The 21693-nt window shown below is 39.7% G+C and overlaps 1 protein-coding gene across 1 annotated transcript; it reads right to left on the bottom strand.

Annotated features, from left to right (window-relative positions):
- Nucleotides 1-573: 573 nt before the first annotated feature.
- On the bottom strand, nt 574-19976 carry LRRC8B (leucine rich repeat containing 8 VRAC subunit B). Its single transcript, XM_058808324.1, has 5 exons — nt 19868-19976; nt 7573-7627; nt 6651-6750; nt 3807-5965; nt 574-2834 (listed from the first exon to the last, which is right to left on the bottom strand). The coding sequence occupies exons 4-5, from the start codon at nt 5937-5939 to the stop codon at nt 2562-2564; spliced, it is 2406 nt and encodes an 801-aa protein (XP_058664307.1). The 5' UTR covers nt 5940-5965; nt 6651-6750; nt 7573-7627; nt 19868-19976; the 3' UTR covers nt 574-2561.
- Between the last annotated feature and the right edge of the window lie 1717 nt (nt 19977-21693).

Here is a 21693-nt window from a genome sequence, read left to right on the forward strand (position 1 = left end):
GAAATAGTGAATATTAAGGTAATGGCTGAAGTGAATTCAAGGAATTCAGAGTTACATTTGTTTCCATCCTCAATTCTAAGCACTTGGATTAGGTTTCATGGTACAAAAGGGATAGTAACGGCACTGTGGTTTGAAAACAAGGCTAGATATCATAGCCTTTACATGTTCTGGCTTTTGTCTGGGTGTTTTTTAAACACCCAAACGTGCAGCTAAAATAATCCAACCCTCCTGAGGGGGTGCAGAGTGAACAAATTAAAGTCTGCAAAAAATGTAACCCATTTAGCCTATAAAACAATATTATTATTATTAATTATACATGTGGGTCTCAAATCCTCTACCATTTTGGAAATTAAGTACCTTTCTCCAAGTTACTTCTGTTAATTCACTCCTGACAAAATTAGTGTAGAATGCACATTTAAGATAATTTTTCACCTTCATCAGTTTGGTTGATTATGGAAAAGGACTGATGCACTCCTAAAAATTTGAAGATATTAGTAAGTCAATTACTTGCTGATTTAACTTTTTCAACACAGCTTTCTAATTTAGAAAAAAAGCTTTAAAGAGAATTCACATTTAATCTGATAAAAATTATTAGACAGCAAGTCTTAGGTGTCAAATTTTGGCATAGTGTGTTCTTTAATGTTAAGTCATGAAGTCCAGACAGGCCTATTGCAATTATTAACACAAGTCTTGCCACAGGGGTGTAAGTCAATGCATTATGGTTTAATCACATGTACCACAACTAGCTCTGTTGATGAACCATGTCAATTCCTATGGGACTGTTATACAACTCAAAATGAGTTAACAGAGTTTGGAGGAGTTACATATGGACATTATGAAACACTGTTCAAGCAGCACTGGTCTGCACATAAACACAACTAACTAGTTTAAACTACACATTTCTAGAACTACATAGAAAGCAATTTGTTTTACCACACTTTGGTTCCCTGAGAAGAAAAGTGCTCCAACTACAAAGGTCTTTGGAATGCCATCAGCACAGTGGATAAACATACACCTCTTGCACTGCTCCTGCAAAGACATCTACTTTCATGTTGATAAGAGTTGTTTGGGCATTTTCATTCAAGATAACATTACACTCCAAAAAACTGGCAGTGGAATGGGAGCAAGAGATGACTAAAAGTACTAAAACTAGTTTAATCTGTGATGATTTGTTATTACAAATTGGAATGCAGTTTGTTAGCACACTTCTTGAACACAAAGTCATTACGGGCAGTTTACTTCAACGGCTTAACCCATAATTGAGATTAGTTTTTGAAAACTGTATTATGTTAAAGTTTTAAAATGTGTTTTTGGAAAGAATGCTAACCTCTTCTTTCCCCAGGGCCATAAATTATGTTTCTGGTGAACATGATAAACATAATGTGAATTAAGACTTCAAATATAATAAAACAGCGCACAGCAGAAGAATGAAGTCAGGAAACATTTTATTTCCATCCAGTTTTGCAAGTATTAAGGATGGCATAAGAGTTTTTCCCACCACTCTGATTTATGAAATTATTACATCCCTAGAAAAGGCAAAGCTTATAATGCTTCCTGTCTTTTCCTCCCAAATGCTTGTAAGCTGTGTGAATATTTAGTTTGTTTTATTTGTCTCTTTCTGTCCCTATCTAATACAAACCTCAAACCTACTTCATCCTCTCCCCAATAACTGGGTGTGGAGAAGCTGCACTGAGGCAGTCAGTAATGAGAAGTTATAAAAATATTAATCAGCAACATACACTACACTAACACCTGGGATGCTCACAACATACAGAAGACAACTTTGCAACTATTCTGTTTGCCATCATGGTTTCTGCAGATCAGTAATGTAAGATTGGTTCTCTAGGACATGCGCACAACAGTTACTTCAGATTCTTCTGATTCCTCCCAATTTCTAGGCAACATTTAATTTTGTATTTACTATTTTTAAGACAAAATGCTGAAACCAGTTCTAGGTATTTAATAGCAAGATTCAAATGGCATCTCCCACTTATAGAATTAATGCTTAGTACTCGTCAAAAGCTTTTAAAAATTAAGTTATGTTGAAAAATTACTTTCCGTATACCCCATGCAATTAAACTGCTGAAATAGTTTAAACTCTTAATTTAATACATCCTAAGTTAGAGAAGAGTTCATATTTAGAAACTAATTCAAGACAGTTCTTAGACCTCATATGGCAGGAATAAAACTATTTTAAATCATTGCTATCAACAGAAAAAATTCTCATAGGAAAAAAGTATATACACTCTCACTATAGCCAATCATCTCTTCTTTTTCAATACTACCATCAACATTTAGCTGAATTATTTCAATCAGTAGAAACTAACCAACAATTCACGTTCCAAAATTCAAACATGTTTACTTGTAAAAGGCTGCATCTTTTGTTTGAATCTGAATAAATTTTTCTTTTCCAATCAACAATACAATCAACTTAGTTCAATGCATTTAAGACTGATTTGTAAATTGGTCTCTCTCCTTCACTCCTCTCTATCCATACAGATCTTTAGAGAGATATTAAGCAAGACCTGTAGAGTGCAACAATGCAGAGTTTCATTTTAAACTTAGGACTTATCTGGGCATGCCTGCAAACGCTCTCTGACACGAGGTGGAAGTGTTTTTAACAACCTTTCTTCTACAATTAGATTATTTCGCTTTAAGAGCTGACATTCTTCCAGTTCAGCAGGAAGTGATTCAAGATAGTTCCCAATGAGCTCTAAGTGAACAAGATTCAGTAGCTGACCCACAAAAGGGGACAAATTCATCAGACTGTTATTTCCCAGAAGAAGAAACTGCAGCTTTTTGCACTGAAATAATCCATCAGGCAGCATTTCAATCTAGAAAAAGAAAAGAACAGAAATAAAATACATTAGAAGGTGTTAGCCTATGTGCAGCTGCGTGTTTTGACTTTTCCCCTTTTTATTTTAGGGTGAAATACCCTCTTAGTTTGTGAAAGGAAAAGGAAGACTGTAATTCCTCTATCATTATGTGATCAAGTGCTTGAGAGCACTACAATGGTTTTATTATCCCTGTTTTCTTACAAAGCTGCTTAGCTCCTGGCACAAGCAAGCCTGCAAGGGGGAGCACATCCATGTATGCATGCAGAACTGCACACAGGCACGTGCAGGTGGCAGGGCAGAGGAAGAGCCTTCTATTCCAAAGAATCACTTAATGAAGAACAAGCACAGACTGTGGAGAGGTATTAGCAGCTCTTGTGTTGTGAAACCTGTACAAGCAGTTATCTGGGCAGTGAAGTTGTCCTGGCCCACTCTACTGACACGTAACATCCAAAACAAGCTGCAACAATGCAAACAATTACAAACCTCAGAAGAATTCACAAGCCTGAGCTCCACACTAACAAGCCAGGCAGTTTAGCACTGATTGTGAGGTTACCAACCACAATTATTTCTCTCTTCCCAGTCATACACCTGAGATGCTCATCAACCAGCTGCTCATTCACTTTAGCTTTCAGCTTGATGTTTTAAGGTAAACATTAAACACTGTTCACTTCCACTAAAATACTTCATAGGATTGACAACTGCAGGGCAAGGGAAGATCTGTTTCTGCAGCCATGCTAACCTATACCATCTCTGGGTCAAAGCCCTTAAGCAGCTACAAACCAGGACAGTACTTATTTAGTATTATGTGAGCTTTGCTGATACCAAAGCTTTAGTAATTAAACAAGCACCACCCCTTTTTTCTGGATTTACTTTAATCATGAACAACACAAAAGCTAGAGGTTGTTCCAGAAGAAATAGCAGCTTAAGTCTGTTTTTTGGTTTTGAGTAGTAATTCAAAGTTCTACTTACATGGTTTTTTGTCAAAGCCAAGTATTGCAGGTTGGTCAGATAACCGATTTCTTCAGGGATGGAGGTTAGCTTATTATAGCTAAGATCCAAATAGTGTAACTTTCTGCAAAGAAATAGCTGCAATGGAACATTCTTAATATTATTATAATTTAGATACAACTGTTCCAGGTTTGATAATGCACCAATCTGCACTGGGACATACGAAATACTGTTGTGCCACAATTTTAAGCAAGAAAGATTCTTAAGATGTTGGAAACTAATTATTTCTTCCACTGTTCTGAGATTATTTTCTTTTAAGTCAATTTCATGCAAATTGTTTAGGGTAAAAATGGAATGGGGAATGCGCTCTAAATCACAGCAGATTAGTTCCAGGGTTCTCAGGTTTACCAGCTTCTTCAGGTTATTTAGCACTATCAGTTTATTTCCCTCATTGTTGATAGACAAATGTTGTAAAGAAGGCAGAAGATCTGTGATCACTTGAGGTAAACGAGAAAGGTTGTTTTTTAAGTGAATTGATCTCAGATTTTTTAGCCCCTGAAAGCCATCATTGTATATAGAGTTGTGATGATCTAGCATGAAATATCCTGTTAAACACAATTCTTGTAGGTTTTTTAGATGAAAGACCCAAAATGGAATTCTTCCCATCTCACTAGACTTCAAACGCAAGGTTTTCAGATTTTCTTCTAAGAAGTTGACTGCTGGATAATCCATTGTTAGTGATGAATGATAAACATTGAGTTCTTTGAGATTGACAAGCTGGGTCACAGCTGAAGGAAGTTTGGCTTCAGGAATAAGTTCCAGGCTTAGAACTTCTATTTCTGTCAGTTCAAAGACACTGTCTGGAAGACCATTTAACATGAAAAGATGAAGTTCAGTCTTGTCTTGGGAGTTTCTTACTAGTTTATTTTTCAGTTTTTCCACTGACCATTCATTGTTAAGATTTATCTGTTTGAGCTCATTTTCACTCAAATCAGACAGGAATATTGAGAATCGTTGGGAATAAAGAGGATCATACTGATCTGCCAAGTGAAGAATAAATGCAAAGTCATTCTTTACATCAGGTATATCAGTGTAATTACTTTTCTCTCTCAACTTCTCAAAAGAGTATTGCTTAAGTGAACTTCTTAACATCCACCACAAACTGTAAGTACAAGTTAATCCATAGAAGATCACCAAAACAACATAAAATGAAGCCAAAACTTTAAAAATTTCTGCTAGTGAATAAACACACTGGTACCTTTTGTAGCCTGTAAAGGCTTGAACATTAACTACACAATCAATTTCAAGTGTAATAAATGATAAATAGTAGGGGACATAAGTTACTATTATGACAACTACAAAGACTTTCACTATAATCTGTTTCATATACACTGTGTATACCACATCCTTTTCTTCGGCGTGTACTCTGAATTTCTTCACTTTTTCAAATATAGCTTTAGCTTGTTCCCCTTCTTTTTTGTCAAGAACACTGGAATTTTCTCTTCCAGTTGTTTCCAAGCCATGTTGTGAATATGGCAGGGACTGTCTGCTGGCCCCTATGTCTCCTGAACACTGAGGTGATGAAATTGCTGGTTTTGATTTGGCTGTTGGCAACTTCCTGGCAGACTGCTCAGCAACTGTTTCTGAGAGGGCACGCGTTGTCCAGGGAGAGTCGAAACACTTCTGAAGAACGGCTACAAAGTGCTCAAGCCTGGAACTTGTACTGGGATAGTAAAGCCAGAAATTACTGCAAGCTGCAAAAATGAAGGTATGCAAAAGCACTAGGTATGGAAAAAATTTGGCAAACCAGTGAAGCTGTCGCTCATAACACACTGCATCGATGTAGGAATACTGCTGCCGATGGAGATAATTCTGGATTTTAAGCGGGATGATTATCGGTGCTGTCGAGCTAGCTGACATGTTAAGGTTGGCTTTAACTAAATCCCAAGGCACAGCACAATGATTGTCAAATTCTAGCTTGCAAGGAAGACAACACAATACTCTGGTTTGAGTAAGCTGGAGAGCCCCAGCAAGCACAGCAACTAGCAGCATTATCATGGTGAGGTAATACCAGAAGACATCCCACCATGGTTTTAGTATGTGGTAGGATGACTGGGCATCTGCTAAGCATTTGAGTTCTGTTAGCGTGATCATGACTTTCACCTGTGAGAGAACAGCAGCTGGTAGAAGAAAAAAGAGAAGAAAAGACATTCTTAGAGAATTGTTTAAAAAAAACCTCACCTTTAAATACTTGAGGTCTATTATTGTTATCACAGTTCTAAATATGTGTAACATGTGACCTGGACTCCAGAGCATAGCAAAAGGATCCAAGAACTTCTGGGACCCAACCCCATCCATCATCTCATGGATTTATTTTAAGGAAAGGTACATGGGAGTGCAAAAACTTAGAGTGAAACTAGCCTGAGAGAAGGTATATTAAAACCAAACATTTGGTTACTGCTGCAGTAGAAGCCACAAACAGGTATAAGTCAAAGAAGTGGCTGATGTACTATTAGTAGTCCTTCACTACCATTATAAACTTTATCTAAGTGATTTTTTATTTATGAAGAATTCCAAAATCAGAGTGGTACAAGAACATGATGGCTCTTGTAATTTAGAATCTTCTACCAGATTAAATAATTCTACCCAATTAAAAAGACACAAATTCCCAAAAAGCCCTTGTGTATTACATATTCTTATACATAATCCCTCATCTTCTCCCATCAAGAGAACTAAGCATATTGGCAGAATTAAAATTAAGGTGGCACAATGTATTATTGTTCAATATTGTTATATATATATATATATATATATATATAAATGACACATTTAACTCCCAGAAGCATAGGTTTGATTCATACTTACTTTACTAATTAAAGAGAATAAAAAACACAGCACTGCTCAGTCAGGAGGTCTACACCTTTTAAAATTCCTTGGACATGCCATCTTTACATTTGTCTTCATTCTGGATGAAGAAAACATTGAATATATTTATTTAATGGCTTAATGTAAATAAAGAGCAAACATTTCAGCTTTCATTACAACTGCTGCCTCATTATGCCTCCATTAAGCTCTGCATTGCTACAGCTACATGAAATGGAAAAGATGTACATATGTGATCATGCAGCAGGCAAAGTCAAAGTTTTGCAGTCACATCAACAGAAAAATCCCCAAACACCCAGGAAAACTGCCTACAGCTAAGCCCTATTTCAACAAGGAAGTTATTTTTTTTCCCCCAAATAACTATGAACCTGTTACTTAGGAAACTGACCCCTACCTGGCTATACTCTCCTTTCAGGCAGCTGTAGAGACTGATAAGTTCCCCTTGACTGATAAGTTCCTCCTTTTCTCCTGGATGAGCTCCCCCAGCTGCTCCTCACAGAACCTGTGCTCCAGACCCTTCCCCAGCTCCACTGACCTTCTCTGGGCTCACTCCAGCCCCTGAATCCCTTTCTTGTAGTCAGGGCCCCAGAACTGGACACAGCACTCGAGGCAGAACCTCTCCAGTGCTGAGCACAGGGAAGGGCCCTGGTCCCCCTGGCTGCACTGGTTTTGATACAGACCAGGATGCCATTGGCCTTCTGGGCCACCTAGCACACATTGGCTCTTGTTTGTAATATATTGGTACTGTACATTTCAATTTTAAACAGAGCTGACAAACTGTTATAAAAGTCAAACAATAGCTGAACCTGATTCTTACTCCACATTCAAGTGGAAAAAATGACCAAAAATAAATTAACCCTTATTGCAATGACAAAGCTATCTATAATAGAATACAAAAACTTACCAGGCCCACCCAAGGGAAAGCAGCTGAAGAAGGACTGGATGGTTACAATACACTCCTGTAAGGAAAATAAATTGTCATAAGACTGTGAAATGTTTGGACTCCAAAAACTGTGAGTATTAGAGCAGCAGCTCATTACTGCTTCCACAGCAGCAATTCAAAGAGCCAACATCTATGAGTAAAAGATCTAAGGATCTACAAGATGCCACCCCCTTCAAAGTATCTATGTGTTCACTATCTGAAAGTTGCTTCTCCTGAAGTAGAAAGAAAGTAATGACTTTGTCATTCTCCCCTTTCTAAGCACTAAAAGCCATTTAAGCTCAACAATTTTTACATTTACGTAAAGTTACAAGTTCTGCAGCTGAGATGTTACACAGCGGAAAAATAGCAATTTCTTTAATCACTCCAACTTCTAAAAGCACATCTCAAATGCCTTTAAAATGAGTTCTTTTGACATAATTCTTGTGGTTTGAATATAAATTTGTCAGTATAAAAGCATAAAGGGATACTAAACCCATTCAAACTAAGGCTTTCATTCTGCAAAGAATACCTGGATCACGTCTTGACTCAAGCCAAACATGCTTGATTTGAATGTAAACAGAAGAAAATCAAAAACATTTTTCCCTTCCAGCCTAAAATTTAAACTAGTCAATTCTTCTTGAAGTTTGTTATAAAAATGTTACTAAAAATATTATAAAAATGGAAGACTTGGGACCTCTGTTAAAGTTGTAAAGAACACACTACGAGATTAATATATTGAATGATGCAACAAAGTTAAGATCAAAAGGTAAAAATAACAAACTTTTAAAAAAGAAAAACACTTGAAAAGTCAGAATTTTCACTAAATTGGCTGAGAGTTTAACATAGTGTGAAAGGTCTAATGAGCATGAGGATGGGAGCAATTCTTTTCCTAACAAACGTGTAAACCTCATCAGGGACTTGGGGAGATACTAATGTTTTAAGATGATTCATATAACTAAATGCTTACTCGAGTATTCTTGGGGAATAAGGCATACCTGCTCAAAACAAAGGACAAAGTTAGGGAGTACAATAAAACAGTTAACACTCTTTGATAAAGCATTTTCCCTAAAATTTACAAAATTGAGAACAATTCTGTGAAAATCATATTGGTATACTTAAGAGTATGCATCACTCAATACACCTTTTTCAACCAATGACACAATGCTAAAAAATAAAGTGCTTTGTTTTTGTACAGACTGAGAACTCAATCTGCGGCTGACCCAGGTAACTTTGTGAGGTCTGTTTCTATAAACTGCTTTGTCACCTCTCTGCCTTGCAGAGAGTATGCAGTATAAACAATTGTAACATAAACATGTGAATTATTGATGATAATTTTGCTGCAGACATTTTTCTTTCAAATCCTATCTGTATGCCAAGAGTGGCTAACCAAATGGAATAATGCTGAACTGTAATGGATTTGATAAACCTCATCTCCAGCAGCTTTCAACCCATATCAAAGCCATAAAAGCTTTTCAAAGGTGGCCTAACTCAATTGGCAATCTTTCTTACAAGAAGAGAGAATGAAGCTTAGCCCCAGGCAAGATGATGACTTCAGAAGAGTTACTCCAGACCAATACAGAGACACAGGCCAGAAAAATAAATAAAGATCACTAATATTGAGGTAATTTTTAGTTACTTCAAGACTTATTAAATCAGAACAACAGAAACATATCCAGAATGAATAAAAGGCTCTCGTTCTGAAAAATATTATCTGTAAGCATCAGACACCCACCACCACCCCCAGCTGCCAAAGGGATACTTAGTATTGCATTACTCCCTCATTTGGTCATTGCTCACAGAATTTTAGGCACATTTAGTCAGGGGTGTCTTTGCAGCAAGGCAATTACCTTGCCTGTCCTCCCTAAAGGGTATTCAACTGGTGTTTCTGACATACTAATTTAATCAAAATAGATTTATACAACTAAAGCTTTATGCAACTACTTGACAGGTACTCCCATGGCCCCACTGTCTTGCTTTTTTTCCCTCCCTCTCAAAGAAACACAGCCACCAAGTTTTCAGGCAGTCTCTTTAGACTCTTGCACCTGCTTCTCAGCCTAGATAGGGAGATGCTGACATACTAAGTAATGTATCTTGTTTAATCAATTTTCTATCAAAAATCATTCCTGAACTACAGAACCAACTTAGCTTCTAGCTAGTTTAAACACATCACTTTTTCTTCTCAAGTTTTGGATGGAAAATTAAGTTCGACAATGAACTAAAAATATCGGTTTTGCTTCATAGGCAGTTTTGAGACTCCCCTATGAGATTCCCAGCACCTGTTTATGGTTTCATATGCACAGCCTGAGCCTTGCAAATAAACCCTCATGAAAATTCCCAAAAGAACAAAAATAAACAAATTTTACACATACATACACTAATCACCCACACCAGATCTTTCCTGGCAAAACCTTCTCTTTTTATTGTCATGTTACTGCTCCCTGTCTCAAGTAGTCTGTAAACAGCAAACGGCGAGGTACTGCGAGAGTTCTGGTGCAAGTGACTCCATAAAGAATGATACTGCCATATTTACTCTTAAGTATTTACATGACTGCCTCTCCCCTTTTTAAGCTGTGATTCTTTCAGAATCTGTACGTTGGTCACCCTGTGCATACAGAGATTCAGTTGCAGGACCTTTTTCATAGGGATTGTGGTTTTGAATCTGTATTTCACTGAATGCTGAATAACACAAACAAGATTAGAGAAAGCTTCTTTCCAGCTCCTTCTGAAGAAGATCACAGGTGACAATTAAATATGTGTAAGTGATTATCCTTTTGTATTTAAAACAATTCCAAAGACATTCCCACACTCTACAATAAACAGTAAATTCCTCAAGCACTGGATTTTCAGCACTACATTAACATTATTCCAAGTTTGCCATATCAACCTCTTAAATAATCAAAGACCTAAAGTCCTTCCAAATACTCAGAAATTAAGCTACAGACAATCTCAACCATGTGTACCTGGACTGGCTAGAGGCCCTTGACTTTCTTAAACACTCCTGCTCTCAAGACAGCTGAACATAAGGTCAAAACAGTAACAGCAAAATTTTACACTGCTTAAAAATCAGTATTTGCCCTCTGGAGAAGGCTTACATGAATCTTTATAGCAAAGTAATTTCTTGGGAAAAGAATTGAATTGTAAACATAGTTTAAAATTTAGTGAGTTAGGTTACCCTTTACAAGCTTTACCCTTCACTGCTACAGCTTCCAAGTTCATTGCACAGCCCATAAGTTGATAAAAAAAATCTTAAGATCAAGCAACTACTACCTCACTGTACCTCTATCCTATCTTCATGAAGCTGAAAAAACCAAGAGTAGAACATGCCAAGTATATCTCAGCTTCCTGAACTACCTAAAAGCTGGAACATTCCCAGGTTCAACACAAAAGGACTTAGGTAGAAAAAAAAAAGCAACCTAAAGGCAGTTTTGCTCTTCTTTCTTTCTCTGGTACACTTAATGTAAGAAAAATACTTTGTATAGTCTAAAGTTATTATAAAGTTGCAGTCTAATCTAAATTGAAAATATGCTTTACTCCAATTTGGTTAGCTTTACAAGCACAAGACTTTCCTGAAATCTGACAGTGCAGGACTAGATACATTACATTGTGCATTTCCTTCCTATGCCTGCAGCCTCCAAAAAAGACCAGTCTTCCTTGAGCCATATTAACTTCTCATTAAATATCACTGATATCCACCTATTGAGCCTTTTCTCTATTCCAGGAAGGCCAGTCAAGAGATAAACTTTGGTTGTAAAATCTGTCACTGTTCAAACACTCACTAGGGAGAAGGACCACATTCAAACATTCCAGTTGCCTAAAATGACAAACCTGTGGGCCTTCACAGACCAGGACCACATCAGTTAGCTCTGCCCAAGGGCATGAAGGTACTGGAGCTGAACTCTCACAAGAAGATGGGAGGGTAAAAACAAGTCCACTAGTTTGAAGATTAAACTCTGTAATGAAGCTGCATTATAAGATTTGCATTTAAAAGTTGTGTTAAGTGTGCTTTTTATTTCATTCAAGTCTAGCCCATAGAGGAATTTCAAACACAAATTCACATTCAGATATAAATATTTTTACTAGTAAAAGCACTTTCTCTAGCCTTCTCCTCAAATTAAGGATTGTGTTCTCTCTGAAATAGGTCACAACCTATGCTCCTAGAAAGTGAGAAAAAGATTCAGTTTAAACCCAAGTTTAGAACCAGAGATAGGTGAGACAATCAGTTTACAGAAAAACCCTACAAAATAAAATGTAGAAAAATTGGTAAGTAGGTACAAACCTAAGTTTCTGAAAAAGTATGTTACAGTCAGATAGATAAGACTTCTAATGGTAAAAAAACACAGTAAAATGAAAGGTGGACCAGCTTTGCTTTCATGTAATTGCATCAACATTACCAATCTCTTTGAGAACAAGCTGTCTGCTTGTCCAGAGCCTATAACTCCATTTGTAGCCATGGTGCTTTCTGAGATCCCTAATGAACCAAGCAGGATCTGGACTCAGAATCAAATCTGAGCATTTCTAGTAAGCAATGTTTTTTACAGCTTTACTGTCTCAGTACTATTTTTAAACTCAGAGATGCATTTTTAAAATATACAAATTAAGGTTATAACTTAAAGCTTGAAACATATCAGCCTCTAAAATACTGACTACAAGAAATAGCAATGCAAGCATCTGTTCAGAAGAGTGCTTTATCTTGATCATACAATAGATACTTACCTAGTAACATCCCAATATTTAATTAATAACATATAATTTGTGTTCATTGGAAACTCTAGCATTCTTGTTTGCTTCGTTAATTTACCTTTCTCCAAGCAGCTATATATTGCACATAGTCCACTTTGAAGAGGAAATGATTGGATGAATGTGGCAGCAATGATGTAGCTCTCAGAGCAGCAAAGGCTGTCCTTCACTACTACCCAAAAAAATACTTGCAGCAACAAAGGGCACCATCCCTGTACAAACCTAATCTCGATGTCTAAAGAGCTTTATCATCTCAGAAAAAGGCAACAAAACCAGACCCAGAACTGCAAGACTAAGAATGCTCAAAGGAATGGTGACTTAAGAAATCAGACTAAAGGAAGGGGCTTTCTAGCATAAGGGAAAGAAGGAGAATATAGTGGGGATGGAAAGAAGGGGAGAGAATTGTATTGGAAATGTATCTGCCTTCTTAGGACAGCAGCACATAGTCCATAAGGGCTCAGCTAATGCTAATTTAAACCACAGGAGACAGCTCTCTCCAGGCATGCCATGCTGTCAAGCATTCCAGCCCAAATGTGTCAAGGAAGATACCAGGAAATTGGCACAGATCACACTCTCAAGTGATATCTAGAAGAACAGGCAAAGGCCTCCTTTGTCCTTCTCCCATCTCCCAGTTAGGTTTTAAAGTCAGTAACTCAGTTGTAAAGACACTACAGTCTTTACTTCCAAGTTCCAAAGAAATCCTGGAGCAAGTTTGGAACATTAAATATTAAGAGTCTCCTTAGTGCTTCACCTGTTCTTTCCTAAACAAGCATGATGACACCAAAAGCAACCTCATTAGTCCCAGCCTAGGTCTTTTAACTGCACATTTGGTAGCTCTCCCAGAAACCATCTTACACAACAGTACATGAAGTCCTTCATCCCAGTACTAACACAGAATCAGACACCTTCCAACTGCATGAAATAAGACTTTTCAAGCTTGCTTATTGTACCTTTTTATTCTTGTAACCATGTTTTTGGGTCTTTCTCATGCTGGGAAATATGACTACATAACCATAAGACAATGGTATCAGCAGTATCCCTCCAGCATTCTGAATGAGCATCAATGGTACCTATTTTATTTTGCATACCAAGATAAGTATTACAATAGAAAATTAATTTTTATCCCTTCAGTTTCCGTAAGTCAGAGATACGATGTCAATTCATTGTGCTGCCATGCTCAGGACATCAGAAAGCAAAGCAGAGAGAACACTAGAGAACATTCACAACTTAAATACTATTAGCTTTTTCTACAAGCAGATTCTTTACTTATAGTATAGCTTATTATCTTCAGTCTTCAAGAGCAGTAACAGTACAAAGGACCCAGCAGCATAATACAATTAGAATTATATAACAAGAGACCCTCTTTCCTTGGGAAAAGGCAAGGAATTGCACATACACCATATTTCCATTTTCAGTGTCCTTCTCAATAAAATCATAAATGGCCAAAGACATTTGAAACAGCCAAGACAACTTCATTAGCCTTACTGGAAACCAGTCTGAAATAAGAGAATAGTCTCAGAAGGAAGAACTTAGGAATATGTCCACAAACCTGAACCAACTCTGAATTAATTTCTCAAGCACCATCAAGAGTGCTGCTGTCATAGCAGAATAAAGTACACTGACTACAAATCCTGCTTAACAAGTCAGGTAAGCATTTGGGTCAATTTTGTCATCCACAAGATAACATGTTGCTATAACTAGGCTATCAACATCATTTGTTACATGGCAATGTAATATCATATGTACTCAGGTATTAACTAAAGCAGGTTCATATTCTGATTTGCTTCTTCTAAATAAAGGAATAGGGAATTCAACCACACTGCATTTAGACAACAATGGAAGGTGCCAACATTTTTCACACCACCTCTGCAGAGAGCAGAATAATGAAATCCAGTGGTTATTGTTATTCAGAACCTCCATTCTATATGAATTTCCTAGCTCAAACATGGCTGTCCAAAACAATACCCATACCTAACCTAGTTAATAATTTACTTCTGACAGCTGAATCGCTTCATGCAAGTAATTTCATTTCTTTCCAACTCAAACGTCTCAACTGCAAAAATATGGTTACATTTCTGCTATTCTCAAAAATTATTTAAATGAGGAATATTATACACTAATAATTTCTTATTAGCTATTTAGCTGTTTTGGATTGTGCTAAGCTTCTCTTTGGTTCTGAGAACTGGAAATACATGCTATTCCTTTTCGTAATAGTGGTCAAACAGTTATCACCTTTGTCTGATCTCAGAAATATTAATTTGTATTTGCAGTCCTCATTCTACCTAGAATAATTCTGATGTTTCTAAAATATGAACAGTTATCTAGTACAATAACTTAAAATTTGCACATCTGGATGAAAAAAGGATACCAAAGTTTTTTCAACGTTTATAGACTGCTAAGACCAAGCAGCATTCTCTCGGGATAGCAGATGTGAGAATGGAAACAGCAACTGAGGTCACAAAAAATAGATACCAAATGTATTCTGTCTCTGCAAGATAATTATTACCATGTACAAATATAGCCACAAGATTGGTCAAAAAATGGTCTTTTAGTTTTAATTTTTCCTGATGCTGCGTAAGATTAATGGAGAACTTTCTAGAAGGGAATATTATTCCTTCCACAGACAAGAACTTAATTGCATCTAGGAAAATATAATTATCAGGGCAGCAATACAGAAACACATTTCACTCTATTAGTTCCGACATCAGAAAGCTGATTTGGATTTTCAGTGGTGGCTCATATCTCCTTTTAGAAGCAGAAGGTTTTCATCTTGTTTAACTGGAAAGACAGTTACTCATGAATGCCAGCCTGACAAACTGAAACACTCGATTCTAGATGTTTGGTCTAAACAGCTAAAATAGAATAATGAGAACAGATAAATTTCCAATTAATATCTGATGCAAACTCACTCTTTTTGTATGCCAGCTCTTCTGAAACCCATCTTATTATCTTTTTAAAGAATATCTCCACCCCAAAGTAAGAAAAAGAAAAACTTGGGACTAGAGTCAAACACGAGCCTGCTTGAAATGGAAATTGAACAGGCTTTACCAATCCTCCGGCAGTGTGCAATGTGGCTGTACAACCCCCTCAGCCTCTGAAGTATCTTCCTATTCATATTACTCTGCATTATGAATTTACTAATTGGACAAAGCAACCAGCTACATCATCTCTTCTTTTAATAAAATGAATGGACTGAAAGACAAATTTCACACTGCACACCGTGTGTGGTAGTGTCTGTACAAATGGCATGCCTAAACATAACTGTACAGTTCAGAGCTGCACACATGCACGGGATCAGGAGAGCTGAAAGCCACGTTGTACCTATCAGAAACATCTCCTAGAACAATGCTAAGTTTCAGAACCACAAACAAGTGATCAGACTTGAATTCTACAGTAAATCCACAGTAATCCTGCTTTGTTTCCTGAGCAAACACAAAGCTAGTTCAGGACCTGTGTTCGCGCGTTGTACTTCCATCAAACCCAAGTGTGCTGTGCGAGTCTCCAACTGTGCAAAATTTCCTTTTTTGAGCAGGCTGTCTGAAGAGACCCAACAGCTGGTAAGGTTTTTCAGATAGCAATATTAATCAGAAGCACACTTTGGTAGGTAGCCAAGTTTAAGAACTACAAAAACAAGTGTCAAGGTTTTGTCATCACCTGAATCAATTAAGAACTTTACTTTAAAGTTCTAGCCCCATATTTGTATGAAATTAAATAATAATTTGAAGTAAAGCAGACACTGCTTTTAACTCCTCTTTGGTAAAGCACTTGAGTATTGACATATCCCATCTCACTTCAATTAAGCAATAATTTTCCCAACTTTGTAGTCAGTGTCACTGCAAAGTTAGTATTTAAACAATGTTAATGTTTAAAAAAAAAGTATTTACTTGGAAAAGGCACTGGAAAAGCAACAATCTGTTTCACACTTGCATTGGCATAGGTTGGAAATTCAAGTTTATCTTGTGAATAATTTAAACACAGGCTAGAAACAAACAGTTTTTAGTTAAAAATTTTCAAATTCCCTCTCTTCTTCAAATATTTTGGATTACATAACAAATGCACATTAAGATTTTGCTTTCATTCAGAAAGAAAAATTAGTTCAAAGGACTAATAATTCAGCATTAAAATCACAATATGCTTCCATTAAATTTCTGTGCAGCAGATCCTCATATTTGGATGCAAATGATTTTTTTAGCTACCAGAAAGTAGCTAAATAAATATTTCACAACTGAACTTGTCACAGAATACTGGTATTTTCCCCAGAAAACCAAGGCAATAATGTCTGGGAAATAAGGGGTTACATTTTCTGCAACTGAAATAAGAGCTCTAAAAATCAATGTCACTTTAATTAAGCCTGAGCAAACTACATGGCCGTGGTTTTGAAGCTGTTGCATCACAAAACTGAAACTTTGCTAACTAAAATCACAATTCAAACTACTATCTCACAAAGAAACAAAGTGTTTGTAACAATGTCTAAATTCTACTCACAATTAGTAGCAACCAGATTATGTTACTACCATATTCTTATTGGTATCACTGGACCCCTTACCAGCATTTCAATCCTTTTAGTTTCTCAGAGTCAACTAAATTCTCAATTTCAGAATAAGAAGTTGCATTCCAGTTTACAGCATCCAAATGTACTTGGAGGCTGAGCCCTTACAATGGAAATGCAGTCATATCATTTATTTCAGTGTGTGCAAATGTATTATTTTGAAACGGAGCAACACCAGTGAGAATTAAATTGAAAAAGTCAATTACAAGTTCTCCACAGTTCCCTTCTGATTGTTGAAAGACCCTAGAATCCTTGTGGGTGTACATCAGAAGAGTGTGTCAGCACTGTCCCTTGAACTCTGCATTTATAACAGCTTTACTGAGAGCTGCATCATCTGCCTTCCTCCCCAAGTACTACACCACTACAAAGCACAGCCTTATCATATGGGTAAATTTAAATCAAATAGCTGGGGAAACTATTCATAAGTATTATGACCCTTTAGTTCAACAGTGAATTACAATTTGATTTCAACAAGCTAAAAATTAAATCCAGAACTCATTTGTAGCAGACTAACAACTCTTGGGGCACATAATCCCCAAACCCAAGCAGAAGTACAATAAACTGAAGCCCACTCACCAAGTCTGGTAAAACTCTAACTGGAATTATATAACCTATATCACTTAAACATTAAAGACATCATATGTAAACTCTAGAATATTAATTCCACTGTACATTTCTCAACCTTCTACATGGCGACCCATGATATCTGAACCAAATAGCTTCATGACCACAGCACAGACTGCCAACTTATCTTTAAAAAGAACAACTGCAAAAGCAACTGGCAGAATCACACAATTTACAAGACAACAGCTGAACAGCTGTTATAAGAATGCCTAAGGATAAATACAGCCCACAGGTTAGTGCTAAGAATACAGAGAGCATCGTGAAACACTTAGATAGGCAGCACAGAGACCCATAAAAACCACACCTTATCCCCTTAGTCACATGAAACATCCATTTCTAATCCTAGCGGAGTAAAGCTTCATGGCTTTAGCAGGAGGTATTGTTAGCTGAAGTAGTGTTATTAGTGCCACAGCCCCTTTTGCTACCTGTAGCACATCAGGCAGAGCAGGCACAGCAGCAGCTAAAGACAGACAAGATTTCCCCCTCCATCCCCCTTAGAAAAATACTTCTTTGACAGTAACACACTGCTCTACAAGGTTCATTTTGCAAAGCTGGAATACAGATGGATGTTTCTTTAGCACTATTGGTCCCTTTCTAAAAATTATTCTACATTGTTTCATTAACTTCAAACAACAGCTGTATTGGTAACTTGCAATAAACAAAAGGCAGTCTTCTCCCCATAAAAACCATGTTTTCCTGAAAGAGGAAACAAATAAAAGCCAGACCAGTAACCCCCTTCTCTCAAGAGTGTAAGGGAACTAGCAAGTTAATATTGCACAATTTCTAAAAGTTACATGAACCCTACTGAAGTTATAAGTCAATTGCATTATGTGAATGCAAAAATATATATTAGTACAAAACTCTCCAATAAACATTTGTTATCTGGCTACAACAGAATGCTTCAAACACTCAAGAAAACTCTTAAAAATCCCCCTGTATCATATATTAGCTACTGGTTCTTTGCCATAATCATTCTCATTTCCACTCTCTTTTCATTTCATGCCCTTTGCACTGTTCAGGGCCACAGATACTGAAGGAAAGTTACCTCTTCTATTACTCACGCTGTCATCTGAGCTACATGGATTCTGAAGAAAACATGTACAGTACATATGGACGATATTTAATAAATTCTACAAGTACTGTAAGATATCACTGACAACCTCATGGGCTTTCCTTCATCACTCTCTTGAAGTTAAACAAGACAGATCAGTAAGGCCTAATCTGCTGCCCTCCCTGCTAGGAAGGTACTTGAGAAAAAATTCCAAGACACCTGAAACTATTGATGTCTTACCTTACCCTTTCAGCAAACAAAGAAAGCTGAGAGTCAGCAGAAGATACAGCATGAATACTTGAAACCATAATAAACCTAGCTTGTTCAATGACTACCTCACAGGTATAGTTTTAAATGACCACACTAGGGGCCAATTCAAACACAGCTTACCTCATCAGCATAATTAATTACATACTTAATATAAAATTAAGCTTTAGAGAAGTCTGCTTTAATCACTCCTACATAACTGGTCAACTGCAGCATTCACTACGGCCAGATTCTGACCCAAAGCCAGGAAGCTGCCCCAGTTTCCCTGAGAAGACGGGCACAAAGTCAGCCTGGCGCCACTTGCACAACTCAGCCAGGGCGCAAAGGGAGGCTGCCACGCAAGGGGCTGCTGCAAGATCCCTGACTAGCTGGGACGAGAAACGCATTGGCCAGGCAGGAGAAAGGAAGGCAACGACAAATAGGACGGTTCTTGTTCGACACGCAGAACTGTCAGGCCTCAGCACTGAGTTAACTCTTTTCTTGCTTGTGGGGAGGCTGGGACTTGGCTCCCGCCTGGCCCTTGCCCGAGGGCAGGTGCCGCCCGCACTCCCGGGGACGAAGGGTGGCAGCTACCGCCCGGCCGGGCGAGCCCGGGGCGGAGGAGAGCGGCCCCAGGCGACCTGTAGCGCCCGGGTCACTCGAGGACACGCAGATATCGGTTACGCAAACCACAGAGCGGTTTTCGCCCAGCTCCGCCCGCGGGCCCTGGGGCTGCCACAGACCCGCTCGGCGCCCCGAGCCCGGTCCCTCACTGCCTCGGCGGGCCCGCGGAACCACGGCAGGTGAGCGGCCCCGCCGCCGGGCGCCGCCGAGGAACGGGGCGGCCGCCGCGCAGGCTCACCGGGCCATCCGACGAGCGGCGCCGGGCACCCCGCGGGATGGCAGCGCCCTCCCGGTCAGCTGGCGGAGGGGCAACCCCGGGAAAACCTGGGACTGCGAGAGCTGCCCTCGGAAAGCCCCGCTCCGCGCCGCTCCCCTCCTTCCGCCCGTGCCTCCCTCACAGGCCGGGCCCGCGGCGCACCTGTCAGCGGGGGCCGCCCCTCCCTTACCTGCCCCTGCCGCCCCCGGCCCGCCCGCGCAGCGGCGCTGGGTCCGCGCGCTCCGTCCGCGCGGCAGTCGGCGGCGCAGCGCGAGGCACCGGCTCCAACCGGCGCGTCTGGGGCGGGCCCCGCCGCTGTCACGTTACCGCCCGCGCAGCCAATGGGGCGCGGCCGGCGGCGCCGCTGACGGGCCGGGGCGGGGGAGCTGCGGCGGACAAAAGCGCCGCGCTCGGCCCCGGCCCGGTCCTGCCGCTTACCTGCGGAGCCGCCTGACCGCCCCTGCCGGCGGAGCCGGGAGCTCCCGGCCGCCTCGGAGCCCCTCGGTGCGGCACTGCGGCCGTGCCGGCCCGCAGGCAGCAACCCCCCTCTGCGTGCTGGTGTTTAAATAACCCGAGCCGTTGGAAGAGGTGGAGGAAGTGAGAAAGCCATTGTCGCCGGCCGTTAGCAAATAAAAATAGACACGGTGACACTCGCGAAATGCAATTTAATCCCGCCGGAGGCTTCGGCTGGGCCGGGGTGCGGATCCCGGAGCGGCCCCGACCCCCGCTGGGGACGGGCGGAAGGAGCGGGGCCGTGGATGCCGGGGAGCGGTACCAGGGATGCCGGGGAGCGGTACCGGAGATGCCGGGGATGCCGGGGAGCGATGCCGGGGAGCGGTACCGCGGGGGTTCGTTCGGGATGAGCTCCCGGCCCAGCCGCGGCCCCGCCGCTGCGAATGTCCTGCTGCACCGGGGGTCTCCTTCCGGGGCCAGGGACACCCCTTTCTGACAGGAACAGTCAAAAGTCTGTGCGGCCGGACTCTCCTATGGCTCTTAGTTCCACTAAAAGCCTGATACCGAAATTATAAAGTTCACAAATAAACACGACGTTTTTTAAAAGTCAGGATTCATCTGGCTTCCCTACTGCACCTCCTCCAGTAGGCAGTGAAGCTCCCTTCTCCAGATGTCTGAAGAGGCCAGTTCTGCTGGGCAAAGGCATGAAAGCCTGAAGGAAAATTTTGATTCGTACCTAAATTTCTACAAAAACTGGGACAAATGGGCTCTGTTTCCCGCCTCTTAGTCGTGCAAACAGCTCACTCTATTCAAGTAATTGTCCTGACATATTTTCATTATTCGTAACGCCATTGCAAGGACCTAGTCTAAACTCTATTTACAGTATAATTACACTCCTTACACTGGCTCTGTTATGGTCATGTTTATTCTCTGTCCAGTGATCAATTTCGTGGGAAAAGGGACTATTTTCAAAATATTGCTTTTCCTCCGTGAAACACAAAAATCCTTTTCCCTGCAGCTGTACAAAACTGCCTTCATTTTAAATAGCAAAGACACTAAATTTTACAAAAGCCAACAATTTTCAAATTGTATTCACAGTTTTCAAATATGTCTTCACTACACATTTAGCTAGTAGTGTTAGTTTCAATTTAAAAGAGACATCATACTTTTGAGGAAGCACAAGCATTGCGCTGGAGCCAAAAGTGAAACTAATTAAAACAAAAGTGAGCCTCACTTTTTAATCCAAACTTGTAGAAACACCGATGAAGAGGTGTGTTGAAAAAAAAAAGACTGTTTGTTTTTCTAGTTTGCAGTCCCGGTGGTAGCCTAGCAGGCTGACAGTTTCTACTTAGGCTATGTATGCTGATAGTAATCTAACCTCAGAGAAACAGCTACTGTCACCGCAAAGATGTCAACATCGTGGCATTGTCTGCAATTACCGCTCCAAGAGTCCTTGGTGAGGTTTGGTAAACAGCAGAGAGCAGGCCAGTCTCTTCCCAGGAGACCAATTCCCTTTTGTCTCATGATCTGCCGCCTCCTTAGCTGGCTGTATCAGCGAGACAA

This window comes from Ammospiza caudacuta, chromosome 7 (assembly GCF_027887145.1).
Source record: "Ammospiza caudacuta isolate bAmmCau1 chromosome 7, bAmmCau1.pri, whole genome shotgun sequence".
Classification (NCBI taxonomy): Eukaryota; Metazoa; Chordata; class Aves; order Passeriformes; family Passerellidae; genus Ammospiza; species Ammospiza caudacuta.

Bases quoted from the DNA above. Each gene is read 5' to 3' on its own strand.
- LRRC8B (XM_058808324.1), bottom strand. From the start codon at position 5,939: ATGATCACGCTAACAGAACTCAAATGCTTAGCAGATGCCCAGTCATCC. The intron at 2,835-3,806 runs GTAAGTAGAACT...TTCTTTTTCTAG, and splicing joins TGGCTTTGACAAAAAACCAT to ATTGAAATGCTGCCTGATGG.